We start from the raw sequence: 13,736 nt of genomic DNA, 5'->3' as shown, positions 1-13,736 counted from the left end.
TAAGCATACAAAATAGGCAAGTAAGTAATATAAATATAGAAAATAAAAAACTCAACAATATACAGCAGAATTAAAGTGACAATTGTGCACTACTGGAGTTAGTTGTGGGGGAAACCTTCCCCAAGATAAGATGTATTTCAGGATTGTTATATTTTTCAGTAATAGATTTTAATAAATTCAATAAATATTGTGTCTTAAATGTTTATTTTAGATGTTGTTTGCGCATATTGACGTTAGGAGGCGCTGCCGCATCAAACCCTGAACACTTTCTATTCCGTGTTGTCTCTCCAGAGAGAGCGGTTTGCTCCTCCCGGTACATCATAAACCGATTTTTTTTATTTTTTTAAAAAACCGTTTTATATCTAATTATTTTATATTTTACTATTTTAAAAAAGACCGTTAGAAAAGAAAAAAAAAAATCGTCCTGGCCCTTTAAGAACTGCTGCACGCCGTTGTGAGCTGAGCATGCGCAGTGAGTTGAGCATGCGCGGTGAGATTGAGCAACGGACCCCCCGATGCAAAAACAACAACAATCACTACAGCGGCCGTGAGGAGAGAGATGGCCCCGTGAAGCCCAGCACTTTCTGGCCCTTATCAGTCCACTAATCCCCGGTCTTGCTGCTGCTATTTCCCCCCGGAGCTTTATATGTCGACGGCGCCGAGCTCATGAACTTGGCCAGTCAAAGCGGGGACGCCGGCGGAAGCCAGCTCCTCTTCGCCAACTTTAACCAGGACAACACGTAAGGCAGGGCCGGGAGCGTCTGGGGGGGATCTGACGGCCTGCGCTGTCAAGCTAGCCGACGTTAGCTAGCTTGTCTGGGCTCCATGTAAAAAAAACGCCCCGATATTTTTTTGTACTTGTCACCTTTTAAATAAAACATTTAAAGGCTAATTAGCAGTTAGCTAACCGTCTGGATTATAAATGTAGCCGTAGCTAGCATACATGTGTAGCTAGCATGATGCTATGTGGTAAGGGGGCTAACTTTAGCCACAATACATGTAGGTTAGGTGTCATGTAGCTTCTAATATGGACTCAAGGGGAGATTGTTATGAGGATTGTGTACAAATGTCACGTAGAAAGTGGTTGTTTTTTATGCTTTATTGTTAGATATTTGTCAGGACTGGCGCTAAAGTTGGATATTACGGTAAAATAGTGAAACTGGGTCACTGTGTTTGTGTGTTATATGACTGAGGGAAGGCCACCTGTACACACGCAGGGGTACTCCGTTAAATGCTGTGGCCTCGTGTTGTTGCAAAACTTGCTGCAGTCGTGTGACCACTGTCCCCAGCTGTGGATATCAGCAATGACAGGGAAAAACAAAAAAAACAAAAACGTCTGGTCTTGTTTCCCACTGATGCAATCCTTCGTCACTCCCTTGCTGTGCTTATTTTCAGGTCCCTAGCTGTTGGCACTAAATCGGGATACAAGTTTTTCTCGCTGTCCTCTGTGGACAAACTGGAGCAGATATATGAATGTAGTAAGTGTCGCCGTCGCCGCCCCTTAACCTCTGTGTGCATCTCCTTTCAGCGTCAGAGCTGCTGCCTGTCTTGTATTAATGCACAGTTTTGAGCTTAATGCATTTTTTGTCTAGACAGGATGCCGTCGTTGTACCGTCAGAGGATGTCAGCATTTTTCTCACATCCCTACACCGTCCAGCTTCCTCTTTTATTGTTTGATCTGGAATGATTCATTTATGATCTTGTAGTGTGCGCATGTTTTTTAAAAATCAATTTGCACCCTATCGCCTGTTTTGATCTGATAAATAATCAGGAAATGCCAGTAAATAATTATTATTGTTCTGAATCTTCAAACAAGCCTTCAAACACAAACAAAGCTCCTTTTGACTGGAATAACTTACCGCCATCCATTAGATCTGCTGCTTCTTTCCATCTGTTCAAGACCTCACTAATGTCCTTGTTTCAGACCCGATGTTTTTCTTTGTAAATAACTTCTATTCTGCCCTTAGATTAGATTAGATTATACTTTATTTATCCCACAACGGGGAAATTCACCCGTTACAGCAGCAGAAAGTGTAATATACACCACGGAATTTGAAAAATAGAAAGGCAGAAACACAATAACAAGGAAAAATTCGACAATCAACAAAGGAACAACCCTTCATATGATGGGGTTGGGGTATGGTGGGTTGGGCGGAAGGGAATTTGGAGCCAATGTGAGCACCTTAAGTGTATGTCTTACGTTGTGCTTATGTGACTGTATTGTACTATTTGATTGCATCAATGTTTAGGACCCCCCTGGAAGATGAGATGATACATCTCAAGGGGTTATCCTCTAATAAATTTGAAATTTGAAATCTGTTCTCAGCCCAGGTTATTACATAAAAAGACACTAAAAACCTCTCTAGGGAGTTTTTCCTTGCCACCGTCACCTTCAGGCTTGCTCTAGGGGGTTTCAGGCCGGGTTTTGTAAAACGTCTTGAGACGATTTGTATTGTTATGGACGCTATATAAATAAAATTGAGTTGAATTGAATTAAAAATATATGAAATCGTATGTGAAACAGTCTGGATTGCCCTGACCAGGGTTGAGAAGGTTAGAGCGTTCAGTACGCACTACGCATGCTTTTAAAACTCCTAAACTGTATCAGAACGTGCAGCAGAGACTGAAATAATGGTTTATATTTATTAGTTTTTTTTATTGTGTTATTACTAGGGTTGACAAACATAGTTCAAAATGTCAGGAAGTGATTAAAACAGCACTATTAAGGCCGTGGAAAGCAAGCAGAGTCTGAAGTGCAGTCGTAGAAATCTACAAAATGAATTATGGAAATCAAGCGATTAGTTGTAATTAAATAGAAGCAGAACAAAAACATAAACCAAATCAGAAAGAATATGTGTTGCCTTGTCTCCAGCTTTTTTTTTTTTACAGTAACAGAAGTCATACCACAAAATGTCTGCCGTTAGAGAAGCGAGCTGTGTGGAGTCTGCTATCACGTCTGTTGTAAAAGATACTGAAAGTGAAATAACGTTGACGGACGAACGTGCTTAACTGCCTATCCAAATGGAGTGTTACCAGACGCCTGGTACTAGAGTTGACATGACTCGGGCTTTATCGTATCCCATAGGTTTTACAATAACCAAATGATCCTCCCTGTCTCCCAGCTAAAAGATAAGTGAGTGATCTACATTTACTGCTCCAACGTGTCTCTCAAAATATACGACGGTGCTTTGGAATATTGTGTCCTCGATATATGCAGGAATTCATGATCAGAAATATATGTTAATCTCCTTTTCCAGTGTTTTCCACATCTTTATTTCCTCTTCTAGTTCCTGCTATACTTTAGAAATTGATCCCATGTTTCTTTATTGTTCTAATTGTTCCATTATTGCCCAGATTTGCTTTGAGGAAATGTTATTTTTTTGTTTGTTTCTCTGCAGCCGACACGGAGGATGTGTGCATCGTGGAGCGCCTGTTCTCCAGCAGCCTGGTGGCCATCGTGAGCCTGAAGGCCCCCAGGAAACTCAAAGTCTGTCATTTCAAGAAGGGAACCGAGATCTGCAACTACTCCTATTCAAACACCATCCTGGCTGTGAAGCTCAACAGACAGGTGCGAGTTCCTGACGTACGCCGCGTGAAGCTTGTTTGTGTTGAACTGCCGCCAGCGTCGCTTGACTTCTGTTTGTGTGTTTTTACGCTGCAGAGGTTGATCGTTTGTCTGGAGGAGTCGCTTTACATTCACAACATACGAGACATGAAAGTGCTGCACACGATCAGAGAGACTCCACCCAACCCTTCAGGTGAGTCTGACAGAAAGCAGTAATTCATCGTGTAGACAAAGAGATTCATAATGAAACCATGGATGTGATATATCCCTTAGGTTTCATTTTCGTTTCATCAGTTTCATTCTGACGCCGGCTGCATTTATTTCAAATCAGAATGAAACCAAGTTGATCAGAACAGAGTGGTCGATCAGATTGAGAAAATCATCCTCCTTCTTATCCGTCTCCTCTTTGTACTACTTCTATTTCCAGCAGATTTAAAGCTACGTTTTTAGCATTGTCAATAAAGTTTTATAGTTACTTTATATTTTATTTAGCCTCCAATAGACCGTATAAATATGGATGACGAAACTACACCCCGTAAGATAAGATAAGAAAAACCTTTATTTGTCCCACAATGGGGAAATTGCAGTTTGCAACAGCATGCAGAAATGACACAGATATAATAAATAATAGATATATTGCACATATTAGGAGCCTAACAGCAGCAGGAAGGAAAGACCTTCTGTATCTTTCCTTCACACATGGAGGGTGAAGCAGTCTGTCACTGAAGCTGCTCCTCAGTCCCGTCAGGTCACCGTGCAGGGGGTGGGACTCACTGTCCAGCATGGAGGACAGTTTAGCCAGGACTCTCCTGTCACCCACCTCCCTCACTGAGTCCAAGGGGCAGCCCAGGACAGAGCTGGACTTCCTGATGATCTGATCCTGCTTCTTCCTCTCCCTCTCTGTGATGCCACTGCTCCAGCAGACCACTCCGTACAAGATGGCCGATGCCACTACTGAGTCAAAGAAGGTCTTCAGGAGTGCCCCTTTCACTCCAAAAGACCTCAGTCTCCTCAGAAGGTAGAGCCTGCTCTGTCCCTTCCTATATAGTGCATCAGTGTGGTGAGACCAGTCCAGTTTGTTGTTGAGGTGAACACCCAGGTACTTATAAGAGTCCACTTGCTCAGTGTCCATTCCCTGGATGTTCACTAGTGAGGGGAGGGCAGAACGGCGTCTACGAAAATCCACCACCATCTCCTTGGTTTTTCCCTGCGTTGATAAGGAGGTGGTTTCACTGACACCTTTCCACAAAGTTCCCCGTCAGTCCTCTGTACTCTGCGTCGTCGTCGTCTCTGATGAGGCCGACAATCGCAGAGTCGTCGGAGAACTTCAGCAGAACACAGCTGTCGGTGTTGTGCCTGAAGTCTGCTGTGTAGAGGGTGAAAAGAAAGGGGGCCAGGACAGTCCCCTGAGGGACACCCGTGCTGCTGGTGAGCAGCACCAAAGCCAGTAGAGCTCCCCCTGGTGGCTGGCTGCAGTATAGGTCATAAGCTCCACCCCCTCCATATTAGTGGGCGGGGCTTGCGCCGAAATAAAACGCTGAAATACACGTCAAATACGTTTTTTTGAAGGATGCTTTCTGTCATTTCAGGTAGTTAATATAATATTCATGAATGTCAATACGTTTTGCTTTAGTTAGTTATTTGACGCCTTAGAATCAGGAAGTGGCATAATGGCGACCACCTGTTGCCATGCCAACCGCTCCGTAAAGCACAATTAATTCTCTAGATTACTACGACTGCACTTCGGACTCTGCTTGCTTTCCACGGTTTTAATCACTTCCTGACATTTTAAACTACGTTTGTCGACCCTGGTAATAACACAATAATAAAATAAATAAATCTAAATAGAAACCAGTATTTCAATCTCAGCTCCAATATCTCTTGTGTCGTCAAGGTTGAAAAGTGTCTCAAGCAAATCATCAGAGTTTCAGTTTCACTTCTGTTGTCGTCTACTCTGTCTCTCTCTGTCTCTCTGTCTCTGTCTCTGTGTCTTTGTTGACTGGTTTGTGTATTGTGTCTCCCCAGGACTGTGTGCTCTGTCCATCAGCAATGATAACTGTTACCTGGCGTACCCGGGCAGCGCCACGATAGGAGAGGTCCAGGTGTTCGACACCGTCAACCTGGTAGGTGTTCTCTCGTCCACCGTCCACCGTCCCTTCAGATCAGACAGTTAATCACTAGTGGACGTTACAGGCTCTGGTTGCCTAGGTAACCCTCTTTTCCTGGAGAGAAATCATTCCAGAGAGGTTTGGGGAGTTTATGGCAGCGTTGGACGACCAGCTACCCTCTCCTCACTACGTTAACTCTGACAGAAAGATTTATTGGACTGAATCCAGTCGACTCTAGGAGAAGACAAGGACAGACTTTAGGAAGCTACAGGAGACCAACTTTAGTTTATAAAAGATTGACATTGGATCGTGGAGACAAAAAAAACCCAAACTTGATCTGGTCGTCTCTACTTGGAGCTTCAGGTGAATTATTTTTTGGTATTTTCTCTTCAAATAGAAGAAGAAGAAGATTTCACTCCGTCCACGCACTGGTAATAGGTTTATGTTCTGCATGTTTGTTACCCTGGAAACCAGAGGGCTGACTCCTCCTCTCATTCTTCTTCCTCCTCCTCCGCCTCTTCTTCTCTTCTCCTTCCACTCTTCTTCTACTTCTTCTTCCTCCTACTCCTTCTGATCTTCTCCTTCCTCCTCTCCCTCTTGTTCCCCTCTTCTACTTCTTCTTCTCCTTCTTCTTCATCCTCCTCCTCTCCTTCTCATCCTCTTCGTACTCTTCTCCTCCTCTCATTCTTCTTCTTCTTAGTCCTCCTCCTCTCCTTCTTCCACTCTTCTTTTTCTTTCTTCTCTTTTCTCTTTCTTCTTCTTCCTCCTCCTCTTCTTCTCCTCTTCTCCTTCCACTCTTCTTCTACTTCTTCTTTCTCCTACTCCCTCTGATCTTCTCCTTCTTCCTCCTCCTTTTGCTCCCCTCTTCTCCTCCTCCTTCTTCCTCCCCCTCTTCTTCTCCTCCTCCTCCTTTTTTTCTTCCTCCTCCTCTTGTTCCCCTCCCTTCCTTCTTCCTCCTCCTCCCCTCCTTCTTCCCCTTCCTTCTTCCTCCTCCTTTTGCTCCCCTCTTCTCCTCCTCCTCCTCATTCTTCTTCCTCCTCCTCTCATTCTCCTTCTTCTTTCTCCTCCTTTTGCTCCCCTCTTCTCCTCCTCCTTCTTCTTCTTCCTCCTTCCCCACTTCTTCTTTTTCCACCTCCTCCTTCTCTTCTTCTTCCTCCTCCTCCTGCTCCCCTCTTTTTCTCCTTCTTCTTTCCCCTCTTCTCATTCTTCTTCTTCCTCCTCCTTTTGCTCCCCTCTTCTCCTCCTTCTTCTTCGTCGTCCTCCTCTTCTTCTTCTTCCTTCCCCACTTCTTCTTCTTCCTCCTCCTCTTCTTCTTCCTCCTTCCCCACTTCTTCTTTTTCCACCTCCTCCTCTTCATCCTTCTTCCTCCTCCTCCCTCAGCCTTCCAGATCTTCATCTAATTAAGGAGCAAACAGAAGAAGAAGATCTCACTCCGTCTGTACACTAGCAGTATTTTTATGTACATCATGCTTGTTACCCAGGCAACCACAGCGCTGAACGTCCACTAGAGACCAACTGTACATAGTGTGTTCATCTACATGATGAAGAATAGTTCCTCATCATCAGGACTGGTCAGATCTTTATGACGCTGTGATGTTCTTGTCTCATCTCCAGTCAGTCTACATTCCTCTCACTAGTTTCTCTCTCTGGTTGTTTCCCAGCGAGCAGCGAACATGATTCCAGCCCACGACAGCCCGTTAGCGGCGTTAGCCTTCGACGCCAGTGGAACCAAACTGGCCACGGCCTCAGAGAAGGTAGGTCGTCCGTGAAGCGTCTCATTTCTGCCTCGCTGCACAAACGATCCTTGCATCAAGCTTCCTCTTCGAGTGCCACGAAGCTCAGTGTTTTGTTTCACTTCCTCTCAGGGCACCGTCATCCGTGTCTTCTCCATCCCAGAGGGACAGAAGCTGTTTGAGTTCCGACGAGGAGTCAAGAGGTTAGAGAGAGATTTGATGCTTTGGTTGTGACGTTCTTCCTGTCTCCTTCCTGTGTTGTCGTTCACCGCCTCCTTTTTGTTTATCGTTCGTTTCTCAGGTGTGTGAGCATCTGCTCGTTGGCGTTCAGCATGGAGGGACTCTACCTGTCTGCGTCCAGCAACACAGAGACGGTCCACATCTTTAAGTTAGAGACGCAGAAGGAGAAGTATGTGTACGTACCGTCTGTTCTTGATCCACAGGAGAGCTTCAGCTAACTATTAGTTTATTATTACTCTTCACCTTCGCTCTAACCTGAAGTACGCTTCAATAACTCACTGTTGACTGGTTTCAGTAAAGGAGTGATCTTCTTCTCCTTCCTCCTCTTCTTCTTCTCCTCTTTCGGTCCCCTCTTTTTCTTCTCGTCTCCTTCTTCCTCCTCCTCCTCTTCCTCCTCCTCTCCTTCTTCCACTCTTCTTCTTCCTCCTCCTTCTCTTTTCTCTTCTACTTCCTCCTCCTCTTCTCCTTCCACTCTTCTTCTTCTTCCTCCTACCCTTGCTCCCCTCTTCTTCTTCTTCTTCTTCTTTGTCCTCTTTTTCTTCTCGGTTCCTTCCTCCTCCTCCTCCTCTCCATCTTCCACTCTTCTTCCATTTTTCTTCTCCTTCCTCTTCCTCCTCTATTTCTCCTTCTTCCTCCTCCTCTTCTTCTTCTTGTCTCCTTCTTCCTCCTCATTGTCTCCTTCTTCCTCCTCCTCTTCTCCTTCCTCCTCCTCCTCTTCTTCTCGTCTCCTTCTTCCTCCTTGTTGTCTCCTCCTTCTCCCTCCTCTTCTTCTCCTTGTCTCCTTCTTCCTCCTCCTCTTCTTGTTCCCCTCTCCTCTTCCTCCTCCTCTTCTTATCCTTCTTCCACTCTTCTTCCATTCTTCTCCTTCCTCCTCCTCTTCTTCTTGTTTCCTTCTTCTTCCTCCTACTCTTGCTCCCCTCTTCTTTTCTTTTTCCTCTTTTTCTTCGTCTCCTTCCTCCTCCTCCTCTTCTTCCTCCTCCTCTCCTTCTTCCACTCTCCTCCTCTTCTTCCTCTTCCTCCCCCATCCTTACAGATTTTCATCTTTAATGTTGAGCTTCATTCAAACTAAACTAAATATAAATTTACGGTTCATTTGTTATTGGAAGCGTTTTCGTTGAATCAGACGGATCCTCAACACTTCAAACAAACACATGTGGTGGCTCATAGTTGTGTGTGTGTGTTTGTGTGTGTGTGCGTCCAGGCCGGCGGAGGAGCCCACCACATGGGGAGGATACCTGGGGAAGGTCCTGATGGCGTCCACCACCTACCTGCCCTCCCAGGTCACAGAGATGTTCACCCAGGGCCGAGCCTTCGCCACCGTTCGTCTGCCGTTCTGTGGACACAAGAACATCTGCGCCTTAGCTGTGTGAGTAAAACCAGGGACACGTCCACGTCCACGGGACAGGACATGAGAACCTGGTCTCTCTGGGGACATTTTAATTAAAGGTCTAAACGCTGACTCTTCTTCCTGTTTATAATTTTAAATCAGGATTCAGAAGATTCCCAGGTTGCTGGTGGCAGCGGCCGATGGTTACCTGTACCTGTACAACCTGGATCCACAGGAGGGAGGGGAGTGTACACTTATGAAGCAGCACAGGTAAACACACACACACACACACATGAACAAGGTAAACCACAGGACACGTTGTCTCAGAGTGAGACTGAGACGTCTCTCTGTGGCTGATTCACAGGTTAGACGGCAGCGCTGAGCCGTCCAACGAGATCCTCGAGCAGGGGTCACATGATCGCCCCCTTGTGGCACAAACCTACAGTGCTGCTGTCACTAAAGGTTAGTCATTCTGATCAGACAATATCTTAAAGGTTGTTTTTTTTTTGTGACTGGATTCAGTCCAATAAATCTTTCTGTCAGAGTTAATGTAGTGAGGAGAGAGTAGCTGGTACCTAGAAATGTTCTGGTCGTCCAACGCTGCCATAAACTCTCTAACCCTCTCTGGAACATTTTTCTCTTTGACGCCGTCTCCAGGAAACTTTTCTCTTCTTTTAAACGTTCAGTGTTTGTTGTTGTTGCAGCCTTTGGTTGTATTATATGATCAACTACTACCACCTCCACCAAACATCAACATTCAGCTATTTACTAACTGATGTCTGACTCACTTCATTTTACAGCAGACATATTTAGTCATGTGATTTTGGTTCTTCTTCTTCTGATTGATTCTTCTTCATTCTTCTTCTCCTTCTTCTTCGTCTTCTGATTGATTCTTCTCTTCTAAATTCTTCCTCTTCTTGTTTTTTCTTCTTTTTCTTCTTCATCCTTCTTCTTCTGCTTCATTCTTCTGTTTGATTCTTTTTCATTCTCCTTCTTTATTCTTCTTGATTCTTCCTCTTATTTTTTCTTCTTTTTCTTCTTCATCCTTCTTCTGATTGATTCTCCTTCTGCTTCAATCTTCTTCTTCTGCTTCTGCTTCATTCTTCTCTTCTAAATTCTTCCTCGTCTTAGTTTTTCTTCTTCTTTTTCATCCTTCTTCTGCTTCATTCTTCTTCTTCATTCTTCTGTTTGATTCTTCTTCATTCTCGTTCTTGTTCTACTTCATTCTAATTGATTCTTCTTGATTCTTCCTCTTATTTTTTCTTATTTTTCTGCTACATTCTTCTTTATTCTTCTGTTTGATTCTTCTTCATTCTCGTTCTTCATTCTTTTTTTCTTCATTCTCCTTCTGCTTCATTCTTCTTCATTATTCTTCTTCAATTTGATTCTTCTTCATTCTCCTTCTTCTCCTTCATTTTTCTTCTTCATCTTCTTTTTTTTTTTTTCATTCTTCTCTTAATTACTTTTCTTCTTCTTGGATTTTTAGCAGCTTTTACGCTAGCTACTCGCCATTAAAATAGAAGAAGTAGTAGTGGTGGTTTACGACAGACCTAAAATAAGTAACTAGTTCATTTTAAAAAGGCCTGGGACGGTCCGTTCACGACCTGTGTTGGACTGGACACATTTTTATAACCATTAATGTTTTTTTTTTTATTGTCAGTTCACTTCAGGGAACTTCCACGAACACTGTTGAATTTATGAATACTTTCATTATCATCATGATGTAGTAGAGCGTCTGAATAAAAGTCCATTATGAATGCCTGACTCGTTTCCTAGGTTACTGCGAAGAGCAGGGCGCCGTCGGAGGTGCGGGGCTCGAAGATGACCTCAGCGACCTGCGCTTGGAGGAGGAGAACGAGCAGCCGCCGCTCATCCTCGAGACCGACTGACTGAACGCGCGGCTGCACCGACCAATCAGAGAGCTCCTCTGGTGCTGCTACAACCATGTGACACGAGGGGAGGATAGGGAGGGGGGGGGCGGGGGAACGGGATCGAAAGGCGTGCGCGGTCGCCCCAGAGGCGATCGAGAGCCTCTCTCTGTCGGTTTGTTTGTTCGAATACATTTCTCTTTATCTCCCCCCCAACCCCACCCCCCCCGCTTCACTCCCTCCCCCTTCGCCCTCTCAGTTTCGCCTGCGCCGGCCGAGCTGAAGCTTTGCATGTACATGTGCCAACCGCCAAAAAAACAAACTAAACACATGCTCCGACCGACGCGAGTATCTGTGAGTGTGATTTAAAAAAAAAAAAAAAAAAAAAAACTAAAACATGTAGCTGTGTCTCTTTTGTGAGACGCACACACAAGAGACGCAAAGCACTGTGTAAAATGAAAGTGATTGTGTAAGTGCCTCATGGTGTCTTCTTCTGTTCGAGAGGGCGACTTCTTCGGCTCAATAAAAACCTGTTTTCAGTTGTCGGATCTTAATCGAGGGTGTGTGCTGTCTCTTTCTGGCCGGCATCTTTAAAACGATCTGGAAGCTTTTTTGGCTTGAGGCGAAGAGGATTTCGTGTGTGTGTGTGTGTGTGTGTGTGTGTGTGTGTGCGTGTGCTGGGCATGTACATTAGCGAAACATCTGGTAATTAACTCAGTTTTATCTCGCCCAGACAGAGGCTCGGTGGACCTTTCCCGCCCTCTTCCTCCTCCTCCTCCTCCTCCTCAGGCCTGCGGGCGTTGGTTGATTTTAAAATCCGATATTAATTTTTTTTTTTTAATCTATAACCAATAACGTGAGAACATGCATGGTGTTGTTGACGTGGTACTGTGTCCATACATCCAAGACGTGGTGGTCTCTCTGTACATTACCATCAGGGGTCATGACTTTAAAGACACTTCCTGTCCGGTGGGCTTGTTCGGAGCGAGCCGGGAACCGTCAACCGGGGTCGTCCGGGACGCTGCAGGTGGACGATGATTTCCCTCCCCCTCCTCCCTCCCCCCCTCCCCACCTCAACTCTTAAATCCTTTTGGTGCCTGAAGCCACCAAACGAAGGATTAGCCATGGGGTTTATGGAGCGTCAGGCATTTTCTAATGATTTTGTACAAAAATGTGAAGCATTCGTCTGAAACTAAAATGAAAAAAATAAAAATTCCATGTTGATGTATGAGATAGGCGTCTCTTGTTCTTGTCGCATCTTATCACAAATTAATGTGGAAATGTTCTCTTATGTGTAATCCCACTTGTAACCTGCTAAAATAAAGGATATATTTATTCATTTTAAGATCCTAATGTTGGGTTTTACTGACTTACAGCGATAACGGTAACCAGTGTTTAGTGTTGTTAACCTGGCGCATCTTAACCTTCTCGTCTTTTACATGTCTTGTTAATTTTCACCTGATTGAAAACGATTTAAATTCAGTTTTTAATCCACTGGACGGTTCAGCAATCAGTAAATTAAGTTGACGCGAGGATTGATTGATCGATAGGTTCGTGGCCTAAGATACAAGAGTTATATCTTGTATCAAGAAAGTAGTTTGAAGATAAGCTTTTCTAAATGTTTTTGACTTGTGGAGCTGCATGTTTCTAATCTGTGGCGACACTTGTTTCTGATCTCTAGAGCAGCATGTGTCTAATCTGTGGAGTTTCATGTTGGAGTTGCTTGTTTCCAATCTGTAGATCTGCATGTTTCTAATCTGTGGTGTTGCTTGTTGGAGTTGCTTGTTTCTAATCTGTGGAGTTGCTTCATTTTAATCTGTGGATCTGCATGTGTCTAATCTGTGGAGTTGCTTGTTTCTAATCTGTGGAGTTGCTTCATTCTAATCTGTGGATCTGCATGTGTCTAATCTGTGGAGTTGCTTGTTTCTAATCTGTAGAGTTGCTTCATTCTAATCTGTGGATCTGCATGTGTCCAATCTGTGGAGTTGCTTGTTTCTAAATTGTAGATCTGCGTGTGCCTAATCTGTGGAGTTGCTTGTTGGAGTTCCTTCATTCTAATCTGTAGATCTGCATGTGTCTAATCTGTGGACCCTTAGCAAAAAGTAGTATACTTGAAATTCATTTTATTAGGTATGCTTGAGTATAAGTATGCGTATAGGAAGTATACTACAGACCATGTACTTGTAGTGTACTAGAAAGTATACTAATTTAATACTTCTTCGGACTAAATTGGAACTTTTTTAAGTTTATAAAGGTATACTTTAAGTATACTTTATAAGGTCGTTTTGAGTTTACAAAAGTACACTTTCAAGTATACCACAAGTACACTCATCTATATACTACTAGTGTACTAGGTATATACTTCTAGTCCACGTTTTAGTTTATAAAAGTATACTTTAAGTATACCACAAGTACACTCATCTATATACTACTAGTGTACTAGGTATATACTTCTAGTCCATGTTTTAGTTTATTAAAGTATACTTAAAGTATACTTTAAATGTTCCAATTTAGCCGGAAGAAGTTTTAAATTAGTATACTTTCTAGTACACTACAAGTACGCTCATCTATATACTACTAGTGTACTAGTTATATACTTCTAGTCTACATTTTAGTTTATAAAAGTATACTTAAAGTATACTTAAAACGTTCCAATTTAGCCGTAAGTATTAAATTAGTATACTTTCTAGTACGCAACAAGTACATGGTCTGTAGTATACTTGCTATACTTATACTCAAGTATACTTAATAAAATGAACTTCAAGTATACTACTTTTTGCTAAGGGGAGTTGCCTTTTGGAGTTGTTTGTTTCTAATCTGTAGATGTGCTTGTTTCTAACCTGTAGATCTGCATAATTCTAATCTGTGGAGTTGCATGTTGGAGTTGCTTGTTTC

At 43.4% G+C, this 13,736-nt stretch overlaps 1 protein-coding gene across 2 annotated transcripts; it reads left to right on the top strand.

The window, feature by feature from the left end:
- Positions 1-471: 471 nt before the first annotated feature.
- Positions 472-11,395, top strand: wipi2 (WD repeat domain, phosphoinositide interacting 2). Of its 2 annotated transcripts, none has more exons than XM_084570191.1 (12): positions 472-740; positions 1,396-1,478; positions 3,399-3,568; positions 3,662-3,758; positions 5,591-5,688; positions 7,335-7,427; positions 7,539-7,609; positions 7,708-7,815; positions 8,848-9,012; positions 9,136-9,243; positions 9,338-9,435; positions 10,750-11,395. In XM_084570191.1, the coding sequence occupies exons 1-12, from the start codon at positions 667-669 to the stop codon at positions 10,860-10,862; spliced, it is 1,278 nt and encodes a 425-aa protein (XP_084426317.1). In that variant the 5' UTR covers positions 472-666; the 3' UTR covers positions 10,863-11,395. The 2 variants fall into 2 exon arrangements, with proteins under 2 accessions (XP_084426317.1, XP_084426316.1); XM_084570190.1 differs by having other exon boundaries at positions 482-740; positions 7,708-7,821.
- Positions 11,396-13,736: the final 2,341 nt, after the last annotated feature.

Source organism: Chelon labrosus, assembly GCF_963514085.1.
Source record: "Chelon labrosus genome assembly, chromosome: 21".
Classification (NCBI taxonomy): domain Eukaryota; kingdom Metazoa; phylum Chordata; class Actinopteri; order Mugiliformes; family Mugilidae; genus Chelon; species Chelon labrosus.
The sequence above is the reverse complement of the archived record's forward strand: the minus strand, read 5'-3'. Positions and strand labels throughout refer to the sequence as shown.

Excerpts from the sequence above, each read along its gene's own strand:
- wipi2 (XM_084570190.1), top strand. The coding sequence starts at position 667 with ATGAACTTGGCCAGTCAAAGCGGGGACGCCGGCGGAAGCCAGCTCCTC. Across the intron at positions 1,479-3,398 it reads GGAGCAGATATATGAATGTA|CCGACACGGAGGATGTGTGC; the intron begins GTAAGTGTCGCC and ends GTTTCTCTGCAG. Across the intron at positions 5,689-7,334 it reads TGTTCGACACCGTCAACCTG|CGAGCAGCGAACATGATTCC; the intron begins GTAGGTGTTCTC and ends GTTGTTTCCCAG.